Source organism: Coturnix japonica, chromosome 21 (assembly GCF_001577835.2).
Source record: "Coturnix japonica isolate 7356 chromosome 21, Coturnix japonica 2.1, whole genome shotgun sequence".
NCBI lineage: Eukaryota > Metazoa > Chordata > Aves > Galliformes > Phasianidae > Coturnix > Coturnix japonica.
Window position 1 is genome coordinate 2,260,732 of NC_029536.1, and position 25,494 is coordinate 2,286,225.

General features: G+C 50.4%; 2 protein-coding genes across 4 annotated transcripts in view; one reads left to right on the forward strand and one right to left on the reverse strand.

The window, feature by feature from the left end:
- On the forward strand, positions 1-5,601 carry RNF223 (ring finger protein 223). 2 transcript variants are annotated; one of them, XM_032448757.1, is made up of 3 exons: positions 1-151; positions 1,920-2,039; positions 2,349-5,601. In XM_032448757.1, the coding sequence occupies exons 2-3, from the start codon at positions 1,988-1,990 to the stop codon at positions 3,194-3,196; spliced, it is 900 nt and encodes a 299-aa protein (XP_032304648.1). In that variant the 5' UTR covers positions 1-151; positions 1,920-1,987; the 3' UTR covers positions 3,197-5,601. The 2 variants fall into 2 exon arrangements, with proteins under 2 accessions (XP_032304648.1, XP_015738286.1); XM_015882800.2 differs by lacking the exon at positions 1,920-2,039.
- LOC107323557 (tyrosine-protein phosphatase non-receptor type 11-like) overlaps positions 4,931-25,494 on the reverse strand; it is a 24,837-nt gene continuing 4,273 nt past the window's right edge. The window contains exons 1-16 of one of the 2 annotated variants that reach the window (XM_032448755.1): positions 23,183-23,414; positions 16,207-16,329; positions 12,189-12,383; positions 11,024-11,216; positions 10,812-10,931; positions 10,553-10,666; positions 10,058-10,154; positions 9,441-9,520; positions 8,877-9,032; positions 8,277-8,408; positions 7,848-8,002; positions 7,617-7,684; positions 7,291-7,442; positions 6,976-7,076; positions 6,521-6,630; positions 4,931-6,254 (exon numbers count right to left, since the gene is read on the reverse strand). In XM_032448755.1, coding sequence (XP_032304646.1) covers positions 6,546-6,630; positions 6,976-7,076; positions 7,291-7,442; positions 7,617-7,684; positions 7,848-8,002; positions 8,277-8,408; positions 8,877-9,032; positions 9,441-9,520; positions 10,058-10,154; positions 10,553-10,666; positions 10,812-10,931; positions 11,024-11,216; positions 12,189-12,383; positions 16,207-16,329; positions 23,183-23,190 — 1,779 coding nt within the window. In that variant the 5' untranslated portion in view covers positions 23,191-23,414 and the 3' untranslated portion in view covers positions 4,931-6,254; positions 6,521-6,545. Of the gene's footprint in view, positions 6,255-6,520; positions 6,631-6,975; positions 7,077-7,290; positions 7,443-7,616; positions 7,685-7,847; positions 8,003-8,276; positions 8,409-8,876; positions 9,033-9,440; positions 9,521-10,057; positions 10,155-10,552; positions 10,667-10,811; positions 10,932-11,023; positions 11,217-12,188; positions 12,384-16,206; positions 16,330-23,182; positions 23,415-25,494 lie in introns of those variants that run through there. The other variant, XM_015882798.1, reaches the window with a different exon arrangement.

Consider the following 25,494-nt stretch of genomic DNA (forward strand, 5'->3'; position numbering starts at 1 on the left):
GCCACTTGTGCAGAGCAGTTCAAACCCAAAGGGAGCCCATGCAACAGGAGAAGGTTGGGAGATACAGAGCCTAGCTGGAGAGAAGACTCTTTGGGATAACAATCAAGAGCCCAGAACATGCTTTTCTCCTTCTACACTGCTCTTTGAACAGGTATTTATAGCATTTAACCTGCTGCTCATCGCCTTGATGTCTGCTCCAAGGCACGGCTACGATGGAAGTGGTGTTACAGGGTTGGTGCTGAGCTGCAGGGGCTCTTAGGTCTGGTTTTATGGGGGTGGGAAGAAGCTTTCTAGAAGTCATTGGGAAGCAAAAAGTAACTTTACTTGGTGCACTAGAGGGAAGCAAAAAGTACTTAACTTACTAGATTTGATGCTGGGTGGACACGTGCCAGTGGGACGGCTGGGCTCTGTTGTGGGATGGTTTAGTTGTGGTGCTCCAAAGTCCTGGTTGGCAGTGGTGGAAACAGCTGCATGGGCTGAGGAGGAGTGCTGTGACTGCAGGGGACTGAATTGTTTGTGTTAAAGTAACCACATGTAGTGAGAGAAATTTGCTACCAAAACAAAAGTAAGGTTGGGCAACGCAATGGTAGCATCTGCCAGCCTCAGCTAGTCTGCCATTGTGTGGTCTTCTTCAGATAGTTTATAGAACAGACATTCATGGGGTGGGGATCTGCTAAAGAGAGGATCTGGTAAAAGCAAAAAGAGGATTAAAAAGAAAATGAACAGCAAAAAGAAAACAACGGAGTGAGGGCTTTCCTGTGCCTTTGTGCCAGCCGGGCTTGGATTTCTAACTCTGTAACTCATCAGCATCTGCCAGATAGTGCTAAAATATGCAGGCTGAGCTGCAGCCAGGGAAAGAGACAGACAACAAATATTACAACTTGCTGAAAAGCACAGATAAAAAAGCACGGACTAAAGATTAACTTGAGGAGAGGCTCTGTTGAGTGCGAGAGAAGCAATAAAGGAAGTATTTAAGCCAACACTTTGCATCGACAGCAAAGTTTCCTCCCATAGGCACGGTCTGGGAGCTTAACATTGGTTTTGGTTGTGGCAGTGCTAGCCACAATGGGAGATTATGTTCATGCATAATGGAGATATTCCTGTGCAACCTTAGGAATAGGCAGTTCCCATCCCTTACATCAGCCTTCTTGCTAAGACACGGAGTCTGCTGCAGCCCGAGTTGCTGAGCCACTGCAGGATGGACTGCAGGCCTATAATTACAGCACATTTCTGACTTGTCACTGGTAAATCTCCCAGCACAAAGAATCAAGCCCAGCCAGTTCAGTGATACGCCCTCCAAAAATGTTCCCCGGGCACACAGCAGCGTGGCCAGCGCTGAGAACTTCCTCCAGCCAAACACTTGCTTTCGGGGATAAGCACTCTGTATCTAGAAAGACACACACCTGGTATCAGAGTGTGCTCAGAGCTGTGTTTCCAGCCCCAGATAACCGGAATTCAAGGTAATACCCAGATTGCTGGAAGGCTGAAGGAACTCGGTTGTAAATCAATTAACTGGAGCTGCCGTATCAGCCGCTTAGCTCAGGGCTCTGCTTGCACTCAGAAAGAAAGCAGATGGCAGCACACAGCAAGGCTTGGGCTGAGCTGGCTCTCCTCCAGTGCTGAGAATAGGGAAGAGCTGTGCTTTCCTGGGGAAAGCGGAGCAATAAGGAAACACTGGCGAATTCCCCCTTGCTCTGGCACAAAAGCCATTTCCTCCAACAACTGGGTTCTTGCTGTGTCACGGTGACAAGATAAACTTAGCGAGATAGGAGCATTTCTTCCCTCCCTCGGTCCAGCTGCTGCATGGAAGCGTTCAGATCCCACTGTGCACCCACAGCCCCATTGGTGCAGCCTGGCAGCCCCAGAAGAGTTTCACCCCACTTCTGCTCCACCACTGAACAGTGTTATCTGTCTCTTAGGCCTCACCATAGTATCTGAGTACCTCCCAGCCCAATAGACTGCTATAGGGAGGTCCCTGCTTGACCCCATGGAATCCTCTGCTCTGCTCCCTGCTCAGGTATTGGGCAGCACCACCCAGGGTAGGTCCTTTATGTTTGCTGAAGGCTGAAGCCATCTTTAGTGCCAGGGTGACTGTGGTGGAAAGGCTTTGGCTGGATGGCGGATCTCTGGATGGTGGATCTCTGGTGGCTGCTTGCTTTGCAGGTTGGTTATCTTCATCTCCATCATGCAGCTTCTAATAAGCAGCTCTAGCAGTGGTCTTCCAGCCTCTGGAGGCATCGCAAGCCGTGAGCTTGCTCTTCAGTCCTCTCGTGGGGTTAAAGATAGGTCTGGTGATGGATGTCTTTGCACTGTTTAAAGCTAAAGCTGTGCTTGTCCTTCTCTTGCAGAGTCTCCCAGGGCTCTATTCATCTCCTCGGGCTCCATCATGTCGTGCTTCACCCACCTATGGCACTCCAGCACACCGGACTCTCCCACCAGCCCGGTCCCTGCATCTCCACATGAAATCCCTATTCCCATCAGCCCTATCGTTATCACATCACCAGTGGACAGCAAGAGGAAAGCGAGGTCCCCAACCGACAAACCAGGCTCTCCAAACCCAACATCCCCAAAGCCAGCCTCTCCCGTCGAATGCTCCATCTGCTTCAACACATACGACAACACCTTTAAGACCCCCAAACTCCTCCAATGCTCACATGTTTTCTGCCTGGAATGCGTGGCCCGCCTGAGCAAAGGGCTGCCCCCCAACCACCCCGAGGACCAGCTCCCCTGCCCCTTCTGCAGGCAGCTGACCAGCATCCCACTGGAAGGTGCCCCAGCCTTGGAGACCAGCAAGGAGCTGCTGGCCACTCTGCCCCCCGAGCTCCAACAGGAGAAGGTGCTCTGGATGGAAGGCACCAAGCTGTGCTGTCGGGAGGCCTCGGATGACCCTGAGAACCCAGACTCGTGCATCTCCATTGACGTTGCCATGAGCAAACCTGAAAGCCCAGAGGTCCCCCCGACGGGGCTGGTGGGGAGGCTGTCCCGCTGTGATATGTGCGACGATTGGAAGCGCATCGTCCTGCTCTCTGCTCTCATCATCATCCTCTTCTGCATCATCCTATGGCCGGTGCAGTGTGCATTGAAGACGGGGAACCTCCGCTGCTTTACGAGGACTGTTGCAATGAGCAGGCCAGAATATCTCCCCTCAAAACACACCACAGCAGCCACACCTGTGACACAGCTCCCTTACCTGTAGCATAACATTGGCACACCCCCCAAGAGCATCCCTTGCTGTGCTTGCGGACCCTGTGGTCCCCACTCCCATTCTGTGCCCACACTTGGATGCATGCACTCACTTCCAGTGGCCCATTTATGCTCCCAGGAGCTGCCTCAGTTTCCTACTGCCAAACTCTATGGAGATCTGAGCCTTCAAAGCTGTTGCAAAGGTGTGATAGGTGACTGCTAAACTTCTTGGGCTGTTTGCCCACAGGCTGGATACCTGGTGACAGCGGCTGTAGCTCCTTCCAGCTCCTTTGGGGAATAAAGGGCTCTCTTCATAGTTATTCCTAAGAGGAGCTGGGTTTGGGAGGGTAAGGACATATCAAAGCAGATTAAAATTAACCTTGTTCCACCTGCTCGAAACATTTTGGTTGTGGATTCAGCACAGAAGGTGTGAAATGCTGCCTCCTGCTGACAGCACATCCATCCACCCCCGCTCCTCACCTGAGCTGAGCATTGCTCAACTTCAAACAGGAAATAAAAGCCATCCTATTGCTGCTTTTCCTCTCCAAGAAGGTGCTTAAAAGAAAACCCCAATCACTCATCCTTAACCTGGAAAGGAGAGCAAACTCACCCCGAGCACAGCATCACGCTGCCCTCAACGTCCTTCCCACTGCTCCCAGGCCAACTGTTGCTGAAGTGGCAGAAGTTCCACCTTCTGACAGCTCTACCCTCCTCATCTTCCAAGGTGTCAGTATTAAGACACAGGCCAGTTGCTCACACTCTCTTTTTATTTAACCCAGGGATCTTCTGACAGTGGTTAACAACAGCCTTCATGACGAAGGCGGCTTACAATTAAATCCCGTATATTCAAGCACATGGACGTGAGACAGGATTGTACACAAGTACCATGTATGTATTAAATTATGTTTTATACAATGCAAGGTGTCAGTGTGTAACATTTACTCCCTGCTCCCCCCCCCCTTCATGGATGCAGCAGCAGCAGAGCTGTACTTGCCTTTAACCCCTACCTGCACACTTAATGCCATCCCAATTGTGCTGTCCCAGGCACAACCAACCCTGCAAAAGTAGAAGCTGCAAACACTGCTCATCTTTTACATCCTCCCAGCTGGATCAAAGCTGTTTTCCATCTCTCTTTGCAGCAAATCTGATCTGAAATACAAAAGGCCGAAGCAGCAGCAAAAGTACCCCAAGTCTGTTGCTATGCAAAACTTCTGTCAAGCTGCTGAGTGCGTCCTGTATCTGCAACACCTTTGTTGTTCAGCTGCTGGCTGCTATTATCTGTGCAAGCCACACGGCTGCAGAAATTACTCCAGGCACTGCAAACAACTTCTGCCAAAGGCCCTGAGCTCGACAGGGATTCTCCCTTGCATCGTCCCCATCCTCTTGCTGCTGGAAGGATATCTTCACAGCACCAGCTTAAGTGGCTGACTGAGACTTAGGGCAGAGAAGGCACTTTGACTGTAAAAGGTGCATTTGAGATTAAGCCCAGCAAACTGGCACTAGCAGAGATGAAATGTTCCCCATCAAGTGCAACTACATTACTGCTCAATCCCACTGATGAGACCTAAGGGCTGAGGGGAGGGAAACAGCATCTTCAGCCTCATCACATCCATTGTTATGGGTGGGAAAGAGTGAGCACAGAGATCTCACAGCACACAGATGTTCAGGAGGCCCCTTACCCACATTGATTGTCAGTCGCTTTCCCAAACCACTTAAAAACAAGAGAGAGGAGGGGGGAAAGAATAAGGAAAGCTTTGAGAATATTCAACATTTATTAAAAGTGCAATAAAAATAAAACAGTTTTCCTGTCCTGTGAGAAGGGACCAGGAAGACCAGCCAGGAAATACAGCCAAAGGATGCCATCGTGCTTTCTTTAAGCCCTTCCTGCTCACTGTTGGCACTTGGGCACCAAGGTCCCTGAGCAGGTAGTGACCCAAGAGCACATTCAACACCCTGCATTGCTCCAGAAGCCAACACTGACACTCTGACCCCCAGTGCATCCTGCTAAAAGTGGGGGGGTTCTATTTGCAGACTGTAGGGCTGGAACAGCAGGAAGACCCGGCAGTCACAAGTCAAGATTCATCAACAGAGCTGGAACACTGCACTCAGTAACACACTCATCTTTGTGGCACTGGCCAAATCCCATGTGCTACTACATCACCCTACCCAGCAGACGCAGCACTTGCCTTGTCATACAGTTGCAGGGGGAAGGAGAGGTCATACTGCAAGGAAACAGCAGAGCTGCGTCAAACTTAGGGGGGCCCAGCTCTACAAGTTCAGCTCAGCCCAGCATCCCAGGGTGTGTTATTCACCCAGGGGGGGCTAAAAGCACAGTGCACAGTCAAAGCTGCTTTCCTGCTCGCCAGCACACTCCAGCTAAGTGGGCTTTCAGTCCTCAACACACACACACACACACACCAAGGTGAAGGTGCTCACCTCTGCCTCCCAATCCTGCCATGACACTCACAGCTTTAGGCACACACACTCACCTGCTGTATGGCAGGGTTGCATAGAAAGCTATAACTGCAACAGCCAGAAGTGCGAGGAGAAGAATCAACAGAGGCACAGATACCTGGGCTCCAGGCAGTGCTATTTCCCACCTTCAAGGCAGCAAAGTTAGCCTGAAAATTAGCCTAGAAGCAAACACTTCTAGCTTGGAAATGATTGACCTAATGGATACACTAAAGTACGCTAATACTTGACTGATGCCCTAAAGTGGGCAACCCTGGGAAGGCTCCTAAAGGAAACAGGCATTTCCATTCTTAACATTTTACATGTAAAAAATAACAATCTTAAATTAAACAAAACAATCACCAAAACAACAATTAAAACAGCTTTGATGCCCGATGAATGTCCAGAGGCACTTCCACATAAATATCAACCTATTGATACAGGGGAGAGCAGGAGAAGGTCCTTCTCAAGAATAAGTTAACTCAAGGCGTGTTCTTAAGGCTCTGCTTGCTTCTTAGCTCCTCGCTGAATCCAAGGTGCTCGGGGAAGGCAAAAATGGGCAATAAAGCATTGTCCACAGTTGCAGCATGTGAAAAGGGTGGACGTAAACACGGTAAATCCTGCAGCAAGAAGGAAGAAAGAGAGCAAGGCTTACAACTGGGAGTAAATGCATTGACGAGACACAGAGCTGAGATACTCCCAGCATCCAAAACCTCTCTTTATGTAGTCTCTCCCCTAAAGCACCGGGCGTGCTTTAAAACAAGTATGTTCCCTTAATGAGATCCCGTAATACACGTGGAGCTCCGCATGCACTGAAGCACACGGGATAAATGCAACGTAAACAGACATTGGTGACACTCAGCCTAACCGAAGGAAGCATTCCTACCTGCACAGCATCACCTCCGGCTCCTCTATCGCCCCGTGTTACTCATCCCTGAAACCTTTGGGCTTTTGATGTTGAGGTTCTCATAGACGGAAGCTGACTCATCATCAGCCCTGTCAAGAAACAAAGCCTTGTTGTGAACAGCCTCGCTGCTCTGGATGCATTCCCAGAGGCAGGTGGCTGGTCGGAAGCAGGCAGTGGCCTGGCCAAGTTCCCTTTACCCCTCCCTATAGCCTGTAGGGCTCGAGATACCACAACCCAGGGTCTATTTCCTCTTCCCACAAGAGGAAGGTGGGCTGCCGTCACAGTGCTGACAGCGTGGTGGGATCACCCGCTTATTTTGAGCCATTCCCGTCCAACAACCAGGAATTGGTGAGGTTTCAAGGAATGGGAGAGGGAGGATAAATGCTGGGGACCAGGCTCCAGCCATTCTCCTGCTGTTACAGAAAGTCACTTACACAGGCTGGGCTCGTGGTGACGGGGGCTGCCCTTTGGCTCTGCCTTTTTCCACAGGAGAATATCCGATATTCAAGTAGTCTCGCTCTTTCCTTTTACTTCTCTGAAAGAAGAAGCAAACACATTCAAATCCCACTCAGAGCCGACCCAAAAGGAAGCCTTGCAGGATCCTGTACACCAGCAGGGAGCAGTGGCTGTGGGTTTATTCCCATATGCTCAAGGCATCATTTGGATTCCAGAATGAAGGAAGTGGCTGCGGTGCCTGGTGTGGGGCGAGATGTGTCCTTGCTCCCCCAACCAAGATGAACAGGACTCACCTGCTCTTCCTCCAACCTCTTCTGCTCTGCCTCAATGAACTGCTGGACAGCCATGTAAACAAACTTGTACTGGGCCTCTGTCTGCACCATGCCCGAGCGCTGCCTGCGTACCATCTGGATGGTCTTGGGGATGTCAATATCGCAGTCCAAACCTGCTCAAGAGCCAGAAAGTGGGAAGTGGCAATGATACGAAAGTCCATCTCATCCCAGGTTTAGGTCAAGCCAAACCCACTGATGGGAGATCACGGACCTCTGCTTGCACCTGAGCAGGCTTATCCCATAACAAGGTAAACAATGAGAGGCACAAGACTGACACAGAGACATACCTTGCCTGTGAATAATATCCACCAGGATGTCTATCACTATGATGGTGCCTGTGCGTCCTATTCCAGCACTGAAGAGAGAAAACAAAGGCTATATTTCCCTATGTGCATAACTCTATCACCTCTGTTTCCCAATTGCCCACCACCAGCTCATGTCATGGGCCAGTTGTAGGTAACAAAGGGAAGAGACTCCCTTCTTTTGTTCCCCATCCCCACGGCAGAGCTGGGTCCTACCTGCAGTGCACTATGATCGGCCCCGTGTCTGGAATGCTTCGCTGTGTCCGGTTCACTTGGTCCAGAAAGCTGAGAACCCCTCCTGGTTCATTGGGCACCCCGTGGTCTGGCCAGCTAAAATACTGGTAGTGCTTCACCACCCTGGGACGCTCATCCTGTGCAGAGCAGAGACTCATCAGAAGGAGCACCAGAAAGCTTCCCCTTCATACATTAAACCATTAAGATTGGAAAAGACCACTAAGACCAAGTCCAACTACCAACCCATCACCCAGTGTACCACATCCCTCAGCACCGCCACACCTCCATTCCTTTCCCATTAACAAAACTGGGGCAGAACAGCACAGAACTTCACCACCAGGACCATAAGGTAAAAAACCAAGAGATGCTCCAGATCCCATCCCCAGGGCTGGCTGGCAGCAGAGAGCTCACCCTGTCTGTATGCAGGATCTCCAGCTCCCGGAGGTAGTAGCCCTGTGCCTCGCGCTCGCTGATGTTTCGCACACAGATGCACCCATACTCCTTAGCACAGCCCTTGTCTGGCCAGTAGCGGAAACACTTATTCTGCAGCAACACAGGAGAGATTCTGGTAAGCCAAAAGAAGGGAGATGGGGAACAGACCCCAGATGTATCACCCGGGGATGCTCTGTGGTCAAAGGATGAGCAGCAATAGTGCAAAAAAAAAATGTAAAGAGAACCACATATGCAGAGTATTTCCTTGAGCTGAGGCTCAGGTAGGTTCTGCAATCACTTTCCTGCCTCCCAACAGCTTGCAACCTCCTGCTCTGCTTCCCACCTTGCTACAAGAAGCCCCTGCCACCACGAGCAAGGACCTGCAGTTGTCGAAGCATGATAACACAGTTAGGTTTGCTGCCCAGATTAATTCATCACTGATTCCACTTCACATTTTAACACAAGCCCCTACCAACTACCCAGCCTTTCACTTCTGAAGGCTTTTGGAACCGGTTTGCATCCAGCCTCTCAGGTTGGCACAGAATGCAGGTGATATGGGGGCTTGGCAGCAGCTCTCACCCTGCCCCGCTCCACTTCCTTGGTTGTCATAACAATGACGTGACTGTTCTCCTGGTACACCATGGTCCAGAAGTCGTTCACTGTTGTCTGCAGGCAGCCCTGGGTGGCGATGTAGATCTTGCAGTGCTCCGAGTTCCTTCCATCCTCAGGGATGCTCTAAGGAGAGGAGAGAGAGGGACTGAGGATTGATTTAGTGCACCCAAAGTCTGAAGGTTTTCTAGGGGTTGGTGTATAAATGCCAGAGCAGCAGTGCTGGCTTTGAGCAGCTCTCAGCTTACAGATGGCAATTATAACTTGAGCCCTGAGATAATGGGCAGTGATGGAGAGCCTAAGTCAGTCCCCTGGGACTCCCTGAACAGGCAAAGAAAGCAGGAGGTTGAAATAAACTCTTATATCAGGGCAAAGGGAAAATGTCCGAATGATGAGATCCCTGAGGATACAGCAGAAAAATGCAGTGCTTGGTCTGGACCCAGAAACAGAATGGCTCCCCAACTGCTGGTCCCATTACTGCACATAACCCCATCACAAGCACAGCCCCACGTGTTGCCTTCCATTCCCAAGTACCTTGATGTAGTTGGCATTGATGTAGTCTGAGCCAGGCACGCTCTCATCCACATCTCTGAGTGCCACCCGCGTGGTGTCAACTGAAGGAGAGGATAATAGAGTGAGCACAGAAAGGCAATGCCATGCTCAGGGCAACCTGTGGGCTCCCACAAGGCTCTTAAAGGGAAGAGGCACAAGGAGATACTGCAGAAAAGGCTGCATGATGCTCTCCTAGTGACACTTAGCAGTGCATTCTGCCTGGTTCACAGCCACTTTGCCACTCCAATCACTTGGGTGGCTATTGGCCATAGGCTGTGCTATAGACAGAGCTGAACTCAAGTTCTGCAGTGCTTCCTTTGGAGCCTCTAGCTATGGCTCAGTGTCACTTCTAAACTACACCTGAGTATATGAGGACTTACAGCACAAAGAGAGGAGAGCAATGTACCCATTTGCTAAGCAAAAGGGAAGGACCAGGTTAAAAAGGGAACGGAGGAGGCCATGAATGAACTGGATCACTCCAACAGGACACTCCTCTCTACAACTCAGCTACAATCAGAGCTCTTCAGGGTTACCCAACCTCACACAATGCTGTAGAAATAGTGAGAAAAAAAAGCCCACAATACTCAGTATCTCCTTACAAGGAAGGATGTTCTTGTAGCGATTCTTCGCCTTGTTCTCAGGTCGCTGCCCCTCCTTCCTGGGGTACAGGAGCTTGCACTCCTGCTGTTGCAGCATCTGTGGGCAAAGCACACGAGAACAAACTGTTCTGGGCACACAAGAGGACAAGGAGGATCTTAAAACAAACTGCTTGGCTTCCCAAGGCTGAGGGAGTGCTGGCAGGAGGGGAAGAGGGCTGAGATACAGCGTGGTGAGAGACCTAATTGGTCACTAATTGGGGGTAAAGGCAAAGAGCCCTACAGGGGACAACAGGCACACAGCAGGCTGGAGGATGAAGGAGAAATATGAGAAAAGGCAATGAAAGATGACCAAGATGAGAAAAGGTAATGAAAGATGACCAACACAGAAAGCAGGGAAAGGATTGATGGCATTGCAAGGAGACCACACCACTCATTAAGGGATGATATTGTTCACTTGCAGATACAAATAGAACAGAGCAGGGCAGCCTCCCATACCTCAAACTCTTCCCAGAACCCTTGCTTGGCCTTCTCGCTGTGATCTGCCATTTTGTTCAGCTCCCTCACTCTGTTCTCAATGTTGGCCGCGTTGATGCGCGTGGCGTTGAATGGCTGAAGGACAGATGGAGACAGAGCAGGAATCACTTTCACCAGCAGAAAGGCTTCCTTTTCCCTTGAAGAATGGGTTCCTGAGTGGGGTATTGGATCCATTTTGGAGGCCTGAACCGACAGCTGTGCGTTATACAGCAGATCTTACCTGCTTCAGGTGGACCACAGCTCCAGATTTCTCCACCATGGGGTTCTTCTTGTAGTGCTCCACCAGGTCTGTGAGTGTGTCAAACCTCTCTCCTCCCCCCACATCGTACTTCCCATCTGGCTGCAGGAAAGCAATAGAGGCACGATGAGGCTCAATGCACAGCTTCCAACTGGGGCAGCACGGCAGGTGAATGAGGGCAGCACGTTGCCCACCTGGTAGTGGATCATCACATGGGTCACGTGTGGTTTGCGGTCTCCCGTCTCCATCTTATCCTCATTTGTCAGCACCGACAGCACGAAGTCTCCTGGTTTGCTCTGGCTCTCCCGCACCAAAAAGCTGCCTGGCTTCCCCTTCTCCGTCAGGAGCTTCTCTGCCTCCTTGCCAGTGAGATGCCCATGGTACCATCTGCAAAAGAAGGCACAGAGCATCATTATTAGGCAAGAGCTACACTCCCTGCCTGGGATGATGCTCATAGGGTGCTCATCTTTGAGCTCCCAAAGCTTTGGGAACAAGCTTTGGAAAGGACTTTGATTTTGGACCTTGCTGTGGTCACTGCTGCCCACCTCCCAGGTCACCTGGAGAGAACAGGGGTCTGTGCTCAGCTCTTCCGAGCCGTTCTGTGAACAGGAGCAAGCTGCTCCACCTTCTATAGTAGCATATACCTCGCACACACACACTCTCATCTCTCCTAATTCATCCCCTTACACTTACTGCAACCCTAGAGAAACATAGGCTGCCTTTGAAGATGCTGGCCTGCCAGCCAGGAGCTCAAAGTGCTTTTCTAGAGGCAATGAGATGGCATGACACTACATCTCATCCACCGTGGCCCCAAGAACCAAGGCTTAGGCTTTTAAATCCCACTCCAAGCCTGTCTGGGAAGGCCTCTAAAGAGCAAAATCCCTTCCTGCAGGTAGGAAAAGAGATCATCATCACAGGTCTGTATGAGCCATAATAGAAAGCAGGACAGGGCAGAATGGAGGAGCTCAGCACTGCTCACAGCATTGCTGCTGATCAAGGCCAGGTCCTGGGAATGCTGCGATCCTGACGCACCCTGCTATATTCTGACACCACCGTCACTTCTTATATTTAGAGAACCCAGGCCCTTCTCCCTCTCCTCTCCCTGGTACAGCTCGATGTGTGGTCTGGAACACAGGCTCTAACAGAACAACTCTGCCAAGCCAGACTGTTCTTGGCCGCAGAGAAGGGGGAAAACCAGCTGAAGGGGCTTTCCACTTCTCCAGGACTTCTGCTAACAGGAGCAGCCGCTCATCCCATGCTGCGCTATGGTACGAGTGGCAAAACCTCATTGGCAGCAATGCAGACCATGAGCTGGAGGGGCTTCCCAGGGCACAGCAGCACCCATTGGGCTCAGCTTACCTCTCTGAGGTCGGGTCCTGGCAGTTCAAGGGGTACTTGAGCTCGATGACATTGCTGTTCTTCTCCCGCAGCAGCCCCTGCTGCTCAGTGTAGTACTGCACCAGCTCTGCAAGGGTGGCAAACTTCTCCCCTCCATACAGGTCATAGTAATCCCCTGTATTCTGGATCTTAATGTGCGTCACCTCATCGTTCCTCCTGGGGAAGAAAGGCAGATGGGACTGTCAGCGGGACAGAACGGGCACTCACTTAACCTCCCTACCCAGGACACCTTTCTAAGAGGCAGGGTAATTTAATGGCATTTTAACTGCACTCAGCAGCAGCACCACCAAGCCCAGCAGATGTGGCTGGAAGTCCAAGGCTTGATGGACAAGCTGGGTCAGACAGATTTGTAAATCTGGGCAAATTTCTCTCATTTTTTTCCTTTCCTTTCTGTTTTTTGGTTATTTTTTCCCCCTATGTGCTGAGCTGCTCCCAGCCTCTCTCAATTTGTTGCTAAAGCAACCACGACAGCGAGATGCAGGATACCCAAGGTGCTGTAAAAAGCCGCATATCAGGTCAGACCAAAAAGCCATTTCACGGAGCGTGAAATTAGAAATGCTACATTGCTCTGTGCATGAGGTTAAATGGGAGGAAGAGCTCTCAGCTGCTGTGTGCTAACAGCCTTGTGTGTGCTCTTCTGGGCCTCCTTTAGGCAGGGACTCAACCTCGGTCCCTGCATGCCATGAGATGCTGCCCAAAACGCTGCACCGACAGATGGTTGCAACCCTGCATGCTCCATCCCTGCTGCTGGCAGGGAGCTTGTCAAGGCAGGATCCATAATTGCAAGTTGTGCTCACACAGCTCTTCTCAGATGCTCCGTCTGGCTTGGGTTGAGCATTGAGGTGATTTCCTATCAGAGCCAACCCAGCAGAAACAACCATAGCATCCATTGCCATCCATGGACATGAGGAGCCCTCCCCACTGCAGGGAAGGCAGAGGATGAAGCCATGCTTTGGCTTGAGGCTCCGGAGTTCCCATCTCCCCACACGACTCAGTCTGTAAAGCCTACAAAAGGCTCCGTTCACGGAGCCACCGCCATCCCATCGAGCGCTTCGGGGGATGAAAAGCAGGGAAATAATGGGGATCATTCATCCCCTCGGCCCCCAAGGTCAAGCTGAACACAAAGGGCATTGATCCATTCCCTTCTTCCTCCTTTTCTTCTAACTGAGCTTGCGTCACCTCGGCAGCGTATTGCTGGGGCAGAGCTGGGCTCCATGCGAACCCATCCATGGAGCTGTGCCCTCAGATATAAAGCACAAAGAGACACCCAAAGAGGCTCTATAGCCCCATGCCCGAGGGCTTGGCTGCTCCAACAGCTTCAATCTTCATGCAAAAGGGAATCTCTGACCCCAAGAGGGACAGGAGGGCTCATGCAAGGTCCCAATGAGCAGCAAGAAAAGATGGAACCTGGAAAGACCTGGAAAGTTGAGTATTCAAGAGCAAGTTTATATTGCTTTCAAGCTAATTCAGAGAAAGCAATTTGCTGTCAGCCAACACCACAATCTCTACAATGAATACTGATCCCCAAACCCCATCCAGCACACAATTTAAATACAAAATGAGGACATTTGTTGAATTGTTGCTTTTCATTTACGGTAAGCATTGGAGCAGTTATTCCTGTCGCTGTGAAAAACTGTTCTTATTTCCACATACAGCGTGGCTGCCTCGCTGGATATACAGCAGAGTTTCCTGATCCAAAATAACTCAACTTGTGAATCTCAGCCCAATGTTTTCAGTTCACGCTGCACTGACAGTCAGTGCTAATGCAACCCGCTCTTCTCGGTTGCATCAAACAGAGATAACTTAGAGTTTCCCCTATGACAAGCTGCAAAAAAGCAACCCAAAAAACCCCAAAGGTTCTCTATGCAAAGCTGGAAGGCTTTCCCACAGGGCTTAGAAACACTGACCTGATGGAGATCTGCACCTCGTGGAGCTCCAGCACACACCAGGAATATCCAGGCATCAAGCTTGGAAAAAGCAGCACCAGATCCCTCATACTATTTGTATTCAGAGCCTTATGAGGGCTGGGAGGTGTTATCACAATGAGACCCAGGGTTTTGAAACAGAGGCTGAAAGGATACGCAGTAGGAATGGAGAGCAGACATAGAACTTCATGGAAAACTTGTAATTTCTGCAATGTTATTTCCCTAGTTCCTCTTCAGGGATATGGAACTGGATGCAAACCAGCACGTGGGTCACCTGGTGTGTGGTCTGGTCAGCCAGAACTCCACAGCCTGCTTTCCTTGCAGCCCACATCCTCTCTGTAATTAAACAGAGCTGCCTTTCCCTTCACTGTCTCTCAGAAACCCTGGAAAGAGGGCAAGAGAAGAGAAATAGGTCTTGCTTGTTCTAAAGAAACCCATTTATTTTATCCTCTAATAGCCAAAACCATTTTTGTGCACGTTTTGAGGTTCTCATTCTATGCTCAGGACTATGGAACAATCCTATAGAGACAGATAGATGGGATGGAGCAGGCAGAGATGAGGTAAAAGAAGTCCATGCAGAGGATTCTTCCCTTGTCTTTGGTTCAAGATGCCTCTATGCTGGTGTGTCACGGTTCACGTGCTTTCCTGGAAACATGGTACGTGTCACAGCCTTGGTTTCCTTTTGGTCAGACTTTCCACTGAGCAGCACCATCACACCAAGGCATGCCGTGCTGCTCTGCTCTTAACACACAGAGCGCTGCTCATGATGGAAGGGCATTTCCAGATCTTATGAGCAAAATAAGGTTTAATGACAGCACTTGATGTTGGATAGTCTGGATAGCAAAGGCACCAAACTGCAACGGCAGCAGAGAGGAGGGCAATGCCAAGGGAGGAAAATGACACCAAATTGCAGCATGACTCCGCAGCCCAAGTGCAGTAATGCAGGTGTGGGCATGAGAGCAAAGCAACTCCCTGCTAATTCAGGGCGGTGACACTGCAGGTTGGGTATCTTTGCATGTCACGACACTGCTGTACAGACATGACCTGAGTCTGCTTGCACAGTGCCTGGCTCAGCAGGTGCTGCCAGGACTTTGCTGTATGGTCAGGCAACACCCTGACTCACAGCATTACATGAACGGAGACACAGAGCTCACGTGAAGCCCAACCCTGTCTCATATCCATCCCCTCGCTGTCATTGCTTGCTCCAGGCAGCTCTCTGGGTTTATTTCCAGTTCTAATTAGGCAGCACTTCCACCTCCCTCATTAACTCGCAGCCACTTCTTATTGCAAGAGGATGGATGAGCTAGTGGAGTTGGATCCCTGCCCTTCCAGAACACCATAAAAGCTGCATAGCTCCATGCCCCAATGGCTAGAGCTGGGAGAAACAGGCAGCATTCCCTGCCACAAAAGGCAGCATGTACAAAGCAAGGCAGCTGCAAACTCCTGCAGGAGGAAGAACGCAGGTTCAAGCATAGAAAGGACTGCAAGGGGGAGGAAATAAAGAAATCCTCATCCCTTCTGTTGTTTGCACAAAGTTTCTCTAAACACAGCATTGGTGCAAGGATGTATAAAGTCACTGGAGTTTCCTAAACAAAATGAGAGTTGTTTAAACTAAACAGAAATCCCCATTTCTGCGTTAGAAGTGCCTGCAGGAAGCTCTGCTGAGCTCTCCCCCCGCAAGGCACCAGTTGGGTGGTTCTCATAGGGAAGGGGTCACAGCACATCCTCCTCTCCCCTTATCCTTTTATCATGGGGACTTGCTGGGTCAGTGTCACTCTTTGCCTCTTCTTCCCCTACAGACATGAACCCAATCCCTCCCAAAGGCAGCTTTGTGATGTCTCATTGAGGTAGAGATAAGATGACTCATTCAGGCTGGGATGGAAGATGCTCTCCCCAAAAACCTGAGTGAGCACATAATTTTCCTCTTCTGCACCAATGGCTCCAGCAGGACGTGCCATGAGTGGTAACCAGAGGGGTCAGCTCTGTGCAGAGCCATCTCCCTGCCAATGGGAGCAGGATGGACAGCCCCTTCCCCACACCTTCTGTCTCCTTACCTAACAGAGAGAGTGAAGTCTCCAGGGTTGCTCTTGCTGGGTCGAGCCAGAAAGCTGCCGTGGACCCCCCTGGTCAGGAGCAGCTTCTCTGCCTCGATGCCGCTGATATTGGGATGAAACCACCTGCAAAGTATAAATGTGACATGTGAAAGGGCAACAAAAGCCCCTGGGTGCCAGCCCTGACCCCCACCCAGCACGCTGCAGGGGCAGCTCTCACCCAGAAGCCCCAACCCATATGTTATGGTGGCTAAAGGAAAGCTCTGCTATCAAAGCACCGAGCCTCTCATTCTCCCAAGCAAGGACACAAGCCTCAGCCCTTCACTCTCTCCATTTAACTCCTCTCCCAGAGAAGGTCCTGCCCTGTCTGGATTGCAGATGTCCCTTTCAAGCCCCATCAAGAGGGAAAGCCATGCTCTGGGTTTGCAACACGTGGCAATTAGTGTACTAACATAATGGGACGTACAAAGACAGGGAAAGAAAGGCAGCTGACCCACAGGGAAAGATGTTTCATCATATAACACACCGCTTCAATGCGATCTTTGTGTTTTAAGTGACATCAAACTACCCATTGACCTCATTTCTGACGTTCCCACTTTTGATCAAGAGCTTTTGATGAAATCACAAGCACTGGTGTTTCTCCAGGCTTTAACATGTGCTAAATATGCATACCAGGCTAACGATTTCCCTTGTGGCACCACACCACTATAGCTCAACGTTTTAAAAGCCACTGAAAACCCACTATCTAAATGCCAGGCTCCTTTGAGTAATCACACCCATCACACAGTGAGCACCCCAAATGAGAGCCATGGAAAAACCCTCCCATTTTAGCTCAAGAACCAGCAGACATCACAGCCCGAAACCCAGCATCTCACTGACAGCCCAGCCTTGGAAACACACCCAAAGACCGAACCTACAAACACTGCGCTCATGAGAGCCTGTTTGTCTCAGAGATACACATAGAAAAGGTCAAGAAATGTCACCAAGTCTCCTCCACAATTTGAGATTTCCTCCCTGACACCACAACCCAAACAGTTTTGTTTAAAGTACTGCAGGAAGGCGGTTCTATTAGGAAAGGGCCACGCAAACAGATGGTAAACAGGAATCGCAACGTTTCCAAAGCCTCGTATTCCTGACATCACCAGTGACACCCTTTTATAAACCCACCCTGTGCAGGGCCAGCACTTAGCTGTTCTGCAGAACTCCTCCTGGCACGAGGATGGAGCCTCTAATGGAGCTTAATGGAGCTCGGGGACAAGGCGAAACTGCCAAGGGCCACGCGTCGTGGTTTGTTCTGAATGCCTAATGGCAATGAAAACAGCTGAGAAGGCAGCAGGAGAAAACAAAGACAACATCTTGGGGACCAGGAGCAGCGGGGTGGTGCATCCCATGTCTCTCCAGATGGGTGGTTGGGTGGATGGGAGCAGAGGGAAGCTACACACAACACACTTTTCCTTCTCCCTCGCAGCTGCTTTGAGCAGAGCAGCTAAATCAACTCGCACCGACCCCATCCAGCATCTTTCTATCTGCAAAACACTGCATGGAAATAAGCAGGATTCCCCCTAAGGAGTGGGACAGAACAGCCTGATGAGAGGCAGGGAAAGAGCCTACAAGGGTCACGTCTGAGGGCCCATCAACTCTGCTGCTCTGTTTGTGCCACCCAACAGAAACCCAAACGCTAAGTGCCTTTTCCCTCATCACTCCCACTGCTTGGACACGAACCAATTCACGCAAGCACACACAGGCTGCTTGTTATTTAGCTTGCAAAAAAGCACAAACAACGAGCTGGGGAGGAAACCTCCCTCACAAGCAGGAGAAAGCAGGCAGGCAACTGCCAAACTCAGAAGTGAAATAAGAAGGGGGAATTCAGTTCAAGATCAGACAGCTGTATATTAAGGTTCTTCTAGCTAGAATACACATATGGAGCTTTTGTACCTGGGGGGGGGGGGGGAAAGAAAAAGCCCTTTGCAAACAGAACTTAGCACCTCTCTTGTGGATTCCTACCCCAAAACAAAGCTCACCACATTGGGCTTGGACTACAAGGGGAGGTCACAACCATCACAGCTGGAAGACCAGCAGAACAGACTTTCTGGCTTGCAGCAAGTTGTGCTTTCACAAAGCATCTTCAGAGCTGTTTTTTCCACGCCAGGCTTTTACTGAAGTACATTTGTTGGTAAGCAGAACCAACCCACAACACAGCAGGGGAGAAGAAAGCACCCACCCACACATCCCTCACTGCACGAGGGCATCACAGCCTGCAAAACTGCCTCCCGCAAACCACGCCTGGAGGAGCAGCACCGCGTGCACACAGATGTTTATAGGGAGGTCTGCAGTATTCATGGGAGGAAAGCAAATCAAGAGGATCCAGACTAGGTCCCCAGCCTAGGACTAAGGAAAAAAGATACTTATTGTTAAAATTATGCTGTTGTTTCATGCTCGCTCCCATGTACTGCTATGCTTTTCCTGCTGGAAATGCCTCCTTGGGATAAAGTGGAAGTGGGGATGTTTGGTGCCAGCAATTCTGCTCCATCAGCAGATGGGCCACTGCAAATGCCTGAGGTGCCACAGGACAGAGCTCTGCCCCAGCACTGCCCACCACCTTAAAGCCATTGTCATAGAGCTGGGATGCCCTAAAAGTGCATTTTAGGGCAGCCCCAGGGAAGGCACCTTTGTGCACATTGGGTCTGAGGGGCAGTTATGTCAATGTAAGCAGGAGAAGGTGGAGTGTTTTAATGGTAAACTTGCCTTTGTCAGGCTCGGAGAAGATCAGAGCTAATCTGACTCAAGAGACAACGCCTACACACATCGTGTGCGGTGAGAACTGCTCGGTTCAAGGAGATGGAAAAGGGGGACAAGGGGACAAAGGCCACCAACCCTGGGCACCTGCCAAAGCCACCCACCTCCCAGCCCACATCCAGAGCAGGCTGCACTCTGCTCTGAGCAGCCAAGCAAACAAACAGAGGCTTCTTCCAATAGAGACGTAAGCAAGGTGTGTGTTAACTCTACAGCAAAACTGCTTTTGTTTCCATGATGCTTCCATGCTAAAATCATTAGTGTTTACGTCTTCATTGAAAGCTGCTCTACACAGGCACGCCTGCACGTAGAGCATCTCAAACCCACAGCAGCATCCTTTGTTGTCTCTAGCCTGGTTTGATGCAAATCCCATCATTACAGCAGGCACAGCCTCAAGGGAGCGTGCTAAATAAACATACAGTGCAAACCTCCTCAGCTCTACATACAGGTAAATATTTCCTTTCTTCCTAAAGCAATTAGCACCGTGACAGCTCGCCGTGACTGTGCCCAATATCTAATATCCCCCAGGACTCCTGTTAACAACTGGAAAACAACTCCACAAAACTTATTACAGTATAAAGCAAAAGCAGCACAATCATTCCCAAAGGAGGTACACAACCTGCCTTGTGTTCTCTGGGGTGCATCAGTCACTTCTATAGGAACCCATTTGCTGTCGATCTCATGCTTAGGTGGGAATCATAGAATGGTTGGGTTCACCCATTCCCAACCCTGAATGGTTTCTTACTCTCTCTGAGTGGGCGCACACACAAATGGGGCTAAATTCCATCACTCACATGGGCAGGGTACTCTCGAGCTTTTCCATGCCCCTTTACCCACAGGTTTGGATGCCACCTTGAAGATAACACCTAGTAGACCTGATTGGAGAAGTACAGAAGCAGCCATCCATCTTCATGGGATATCACTGAGGTTCCTAATGAGCCCTTTGGCACCAACAGAGGAACCACGGGACCTTTGGATAATTGGATAAGCAAAGTAAACCCTGCCATGGGTTTGGCACGACACCCAGCTCCTCGCATCCTTACCCCATAACACGGACAATGGTTGAATGACCAAAAAAGCCAAACATGAAGCAGGCAGGAAGACAAGGTGTGCTGCTTTGGAAGAAGACAAACACCTTTCTGGTACAAAGCAGAAGCCAGGCTCTGTTTTAGAAGGAGCAGATCTCCAACCACCAGCAACCCCAGTGTCACAGCAGCCAGGCTGAGGATGCACATCCCCAGGCAAAACCTCCTTGAGAAAGGCCAGCTTTCCACCTATGCCCTGTGCAAAGAGCTTGGCTTTTGTTAAGCATTTTGTAGCTTTTATTCTTCTTCTTTTCTTTCCATTCAATTTCAAGGCATGCAGTCAGTGAGAGTATGTGCACACAGGGACTTCCCCAGAGAAAACCCCAGCAGAACAACGCAGACTCTGCACTGGAAGAGAAGGGAGGGGGGGCAAAGCATCCTAATGGGGGCTCAGCAATGGGCATGAATGGCTTTGCCATTATAAGGATGGGGTGCTGATTGCTCTGACCACCTTCAAGTCAGAGGTTTCATCCCACCCCTGTGCAGCAGCCCAGCAATGAACCCACAGCTCTGTGCTGGGCACTGCAACAAAAGCCTGGCAATGGTTTCCATAGACGTCATCGCAAGACAGAACACAGGGCAGAGTGGTTTCAGGCAAAGAAATTGACTGGCGCTGGAGCCTCATTAAGTGTTAATTAATATAAATCCACATCTGTCCTATCTCCCTGACACATGCAGGAGTCTGTGCTCATCTACTCTGTCTGATTCAATCCCTTTATCTGCATTATTCAGTCCCCATTATTCCAGTCCATGCTTGCTGCTGGCACATCCTCCTTCCCCACCCCAATCCCCCCCAACCCCACACACACCATCCCATTCTTTCTCCTTCTGATCCATCCACTCCACCTCCTAAAAGCAGCAACACACTCTCCGGCTACAACAGCCCCTCAATAAAGAGTTTTAAGTTGGTTGGTTGGGTGCCTGATGCAACCCAGCAGCAACATGAATCTGCCCATCACCACGACACAGAGACATCACACCATGCAGCTGAGGCACAGATATTCATAAGAAGATCCCAGAGGGTGAGCCCTGCACTCATGATGTGACATCTGGAAAGGAGAACATGGGAGAGGACCCGAGGCAGTGTGAGATGCTGACATCCACCCAGCGCTTCGTGCTCCTTTTAAATGCTATCTTCAAAGCTTATAGAAGGGTCTAAATGCAATTATGTGGTCACCTGTTCACTCTCTGGGGAGAAATCCAAGGCTGCTGCTCAGAAATTGCAGTTTCCAGAAGAAAACCAACAAAAAAACCCTGTAAATGCAGACCCTCCTTTTGGGATGGATGCAATATCCATCACTGGACGACCCTTATGGATCAAAGGCCTTGCTCTGCTCCTAGAAGCAAAGTGTGACAGCATTGCCATGAGGACTGAGAATGAAAAGGAAGAGTCATGCTCTTCCCACTGAGCCAAGCAGAGGATGGGAGCAGCACAGCCCATCCCACACATGGAAAACATCCTTCAACATCCAGCCTGGCACCCTGCAGATAAAGGCTGACAGTGACCAGGAGAGGAAACCACAGACAGAATTAAGACCCGTGGCACAACAACACATCCTCTGCAGGGCGAGAGTGCATGAGCCCGTGACACGGCCTTCCCCTGCAGCCAGAAGCAGGGTTGCCTCGGCACTGCATGGCTGCATAGGGGATGTGAGAGACACCAGCACCTGCTGCCTTCTCCTTGCCTCATTGAAGCAAGCAGCAATGACCCTGAGCACAGCAGCTTGCATAGACCTGAGTGCATGCACTGCTTTGAGCTGAGGGATATTTATTGCACAGTGAGCATCAGGTCAAAGCAGGGGGATGCAGGGGATGGTTAGTGTGCACCAAGCACCTTCCCATCCACCTACTGATCTTGCTATGGGATGAAGGCCCAATGCCCTGAGGGCATTGAGATAGTTTGAGTTTGTCTTGAAGGAAAGCAGAAAAACCCCTTACAGGATACACACGGTGAGAGAGGAATCACAACACGGGACTGAAACTGCTGGGTAAAAATGGTACAAATTGTGCCTCTTCCCCATTTCCAGAATGGGAGAGGCAGACCTGGCTCCATCTGGCCAGCACTCATTCCCACACCCAGCTCTGCTCCCTGCAGGAAGCTGGGACTCTTCCAACTTGCCCAGAGGACTTACACCCATGTTCCCTTAATTAAAAAAGGTGTAACGAATGCCTGGAGCTCCTTTGAATCCATCAGTCCCAAAGGTGTGGGAGGGTATTATTCCAAGCTGCATTTTCCATGCTATCTGAATTAACCCTCCAAAATGAACTTATGGTTGAGTCAGCCTCAAGTGTGCATCCTGCTGTTGGGACCACCAGAAAAAACCCATAGGCAATTCCTATTGGTCTCCAAGAGTCTATGAGTCTTTCTTATGTCTATTGCAGATGTTTTCTTGTTCTCATTAAACAAGCTAAAATTACACTGCAGCCCACCTGCCAGGCTGCTGGGGCATTACAAATAAATACATCACAGCAGGCAGGAATGAAAGCTGCCAAGCTGGTGTCTGAGCAATGGGCTTCCTCCTGGAGCAGGAGAGGGCACAAACATTGAGGGCAGAGGCAAGGGAAGGCAAGGGAAGGAGAAACCATCCCACCTATAAGATGGGATGGAGCAGCACTGGAAGGAAAGCGAGCAGAAAGGCCTTGGGATGCTCGTTATCAGCAAAGCAAAGCATGCTCTGCCACGGCAAACAGAGAGATAAGCAGCCATTAACGCAGCACTGCTAACAAGGTAAAGCAAGATAGAGATCTAATAACAAGCCATAAATAACATTCTGTTCCCAGCAGGGATAACCCCTCCTGGGCTGTGCTCAGCACCATCAGCCTCACTGCGGCTGCTTTAATAATCACATTAATGAAACTGCCAACACAGTGTTTCCCAGTGCAAGGAGAAAGTCATCGTCATCACTGGTGTGTTGCAGAGGCAGGTGAGGGGTAATTTCCACTGGAGAATGTTACACTTCTGCAGAAATACAGCTAATGAGCGCCGTTAATCACTATTCCCACTCCAACAGCACCTACACCTTTATAGCTACCCCATCATAGCAACAGAACAAGGTCTCTGTGCCTTCTCCCCTTTGTCAAAGGCAGAGCAGACATCCTACCTCACCATCACTGCTCGGGGCTCCTGGGTGTGCAGAGAGGTTCGTTAGTCCACGGAAACCACAGGAGAGCTCGAAGGCAGCAAGGTCTGTAGGATACAGGAGGTGGGAGCTTGCTCTAGGATGCAGCAGGCAGCGCGGTGCCCAGTAGGAACATCCCCTACCCAAAGTGGTGGAGCATGGGACGCTCTGAGTGGAGAGGTGACAGCTGGTTCTGTACCAAGAAGCACAGTTATTGTGGACTGGAGAGGGGGTGGAGAGAAGAAAAGGAAGTCATCTCATCCTCTTATCAGCACAGCCCCGGCAGCTGTGAGCTGGGTGTAGAGAAGGGGACCAGCAGGGTAAGCACGGTGTGCTGCCAGGGACAGAAAAGCCATCTGGCTATTGGTAACATTACATGCCATGGGGCTCCTGCATCCAAACCACACTTCCCAGTAAGTCTCCCTCCTCCAGACTTCTGCTCCAAAGCTGAGCAAGGACTGAAGCAGCTCTGACTTTGGGAAGAGCGAAGTTTTCAAGTAGCACCCAAAGCATCTTTTGCTTTTGGGGTTTTCTAATGTATTCTTGAACAGTCGCCCCCAGGTTGGTTCTGCAATCGAAAGTGGGATTCACAACACTGGTGCACCCCATTTCTGCCCTGCTCCCTCACCGTGCAACACATCCTGCTTGCAACCAAAGACGGCTGAGCCTCCATGAGGAGCACAACCCAACCCAAGACTTGGATGACTGGAAGGACATGGAAACCCCATCCCTGCCCACCAGCTGGAGTCCTGCATGCTTATCCATGGGGAGAAACAGGCACTTCCTGAGGGTGGTGCAGAGCAGAGCCTAACTCTCCCCACTGACTGCAGGAGGAAGAACACAAGCCCAATCCCAGCAAACCCAAGACCACAACAACCCTACAGCTGGACAGCAGGCCGTGGCATCCCTGCACCAGCAGCTTCCTACAGCAGGAGGAACGAGACCTCAGAAGGCTGTGGGCTGGCACAAAACTGCACACACATCAATCAAGGCATTAAATGGCTGTGAATGCGGCTGCTGCTGCAATCCGGAGTATTTAGTCCATTATCCCGCAGACACTTAGCACAATTATGGTTGCTTTGTGGCTAGCCCTTAATGTGCCAGCAGAGCAGCTGAGGCACGGAGGAGATTAGGGATCAGCAGCAGGCTCAGCTTGGAGCACTGCCTTCCCTTCACCCAGCTCAGCCCTGGCCCCATCTGTTGTGATGGCCAACATGGGGGTACCCAGACCAAAGAATCACAGAGGCATCATTCCATGGCTGAAAGCAATGATGGAAATCCAGCCACGCTCTACCAGGGAAGGGCTGAACTGGTGGCTAACAACCCAGGCACCTCCTTGGGTTGCTACCAGCACTTATGTGCAAACCTATGCTTTACAATAACCACCACATCCCTACGTGCGCTCATGCACCGTGCTCAGTGCTGCAGGTGGGCGGACGGCAACATGGGTGAGAACCAGAGATGCTGGAGATAAAAGCTGTGATGATGCTGCAAAAAAAAGGGGGAGCAGGAGGTTGTATCATCCCTCCTTGGAGCTGGGCCTTCCCTTCCCTCAGGACCATCCCTAAGCATGGTTAGGAGCATCAACCAAACCAGAGGTCTAAGATTTGGAGAAGCCTCTTCAAATTGTAGATGTATCACATCTCTCTTCTTTCCTTCTTCAAGAGGGGCACTGAAACCCACTGATTTCCAACCCTGAACGCTTCAAAATCATGACTTCCTCACTTAATTGTGATTCTCAAAGCGTGTTGGTTTCTATTAGCTTTGAATATCAAGGTGACAACACCGAAAGTTTCCACTGCTTCAACAGCAACAAGCTCTGGCCCCAACCCCCATGGGAGCATGACTGAAACTCCTGGCTGAGCTACAGGTGCAGCACAAACCCCATTGCTGCTGCAGCACCACCTTTCCTTGCACGAGCTGCAGAAAGCTCCAATTAAACAAGAAAACTGCAATCTGTTGTGCACTCAATGGCCAATGGGTGGGGAGTAGGCTCATGGGGAATGCATGGTTGTAGCCCTCTCTAACCAAGATGCAATAGGACAACCCCACACCCTGCCCTGCATGAGGAGGTTGGGAGAAGGAAGCAACATAATGCGAGGCATAGGGACTGCACAACAGTGGTGACCCAATGGCACACCCTGGGCAAAGTGTTGGTCAAGTTGTTCTAAGGTCCTTTGCTCCATCTGGTGGTTAGAAGGCTTTAGAAGCTTTGTGATGTGCTGCCTCCGTATAGTGCATGTTTGGGGTCCAGCACCCACTGTATGATGGGAGGAGGGTGATGTTTTCCTAAC

Bases quoted from the DNA above. Each gene is read 5' to 3' on its own strand.
- RNF223 (XM_032448757.1), top strand. From the start codon at position 1,988: ATGGAATCCTCTGCTCTGCTCCCTGCTCAGGTATTGGGCAGCACCACC. The intron at 2,040-2,348 runs GTAGGTCCTTTA...CTTCTCTTGCAG, and splicing joins ATTGGGCAGCACCACCCAGG to AGTCTCCCAGGGCTCTATTC.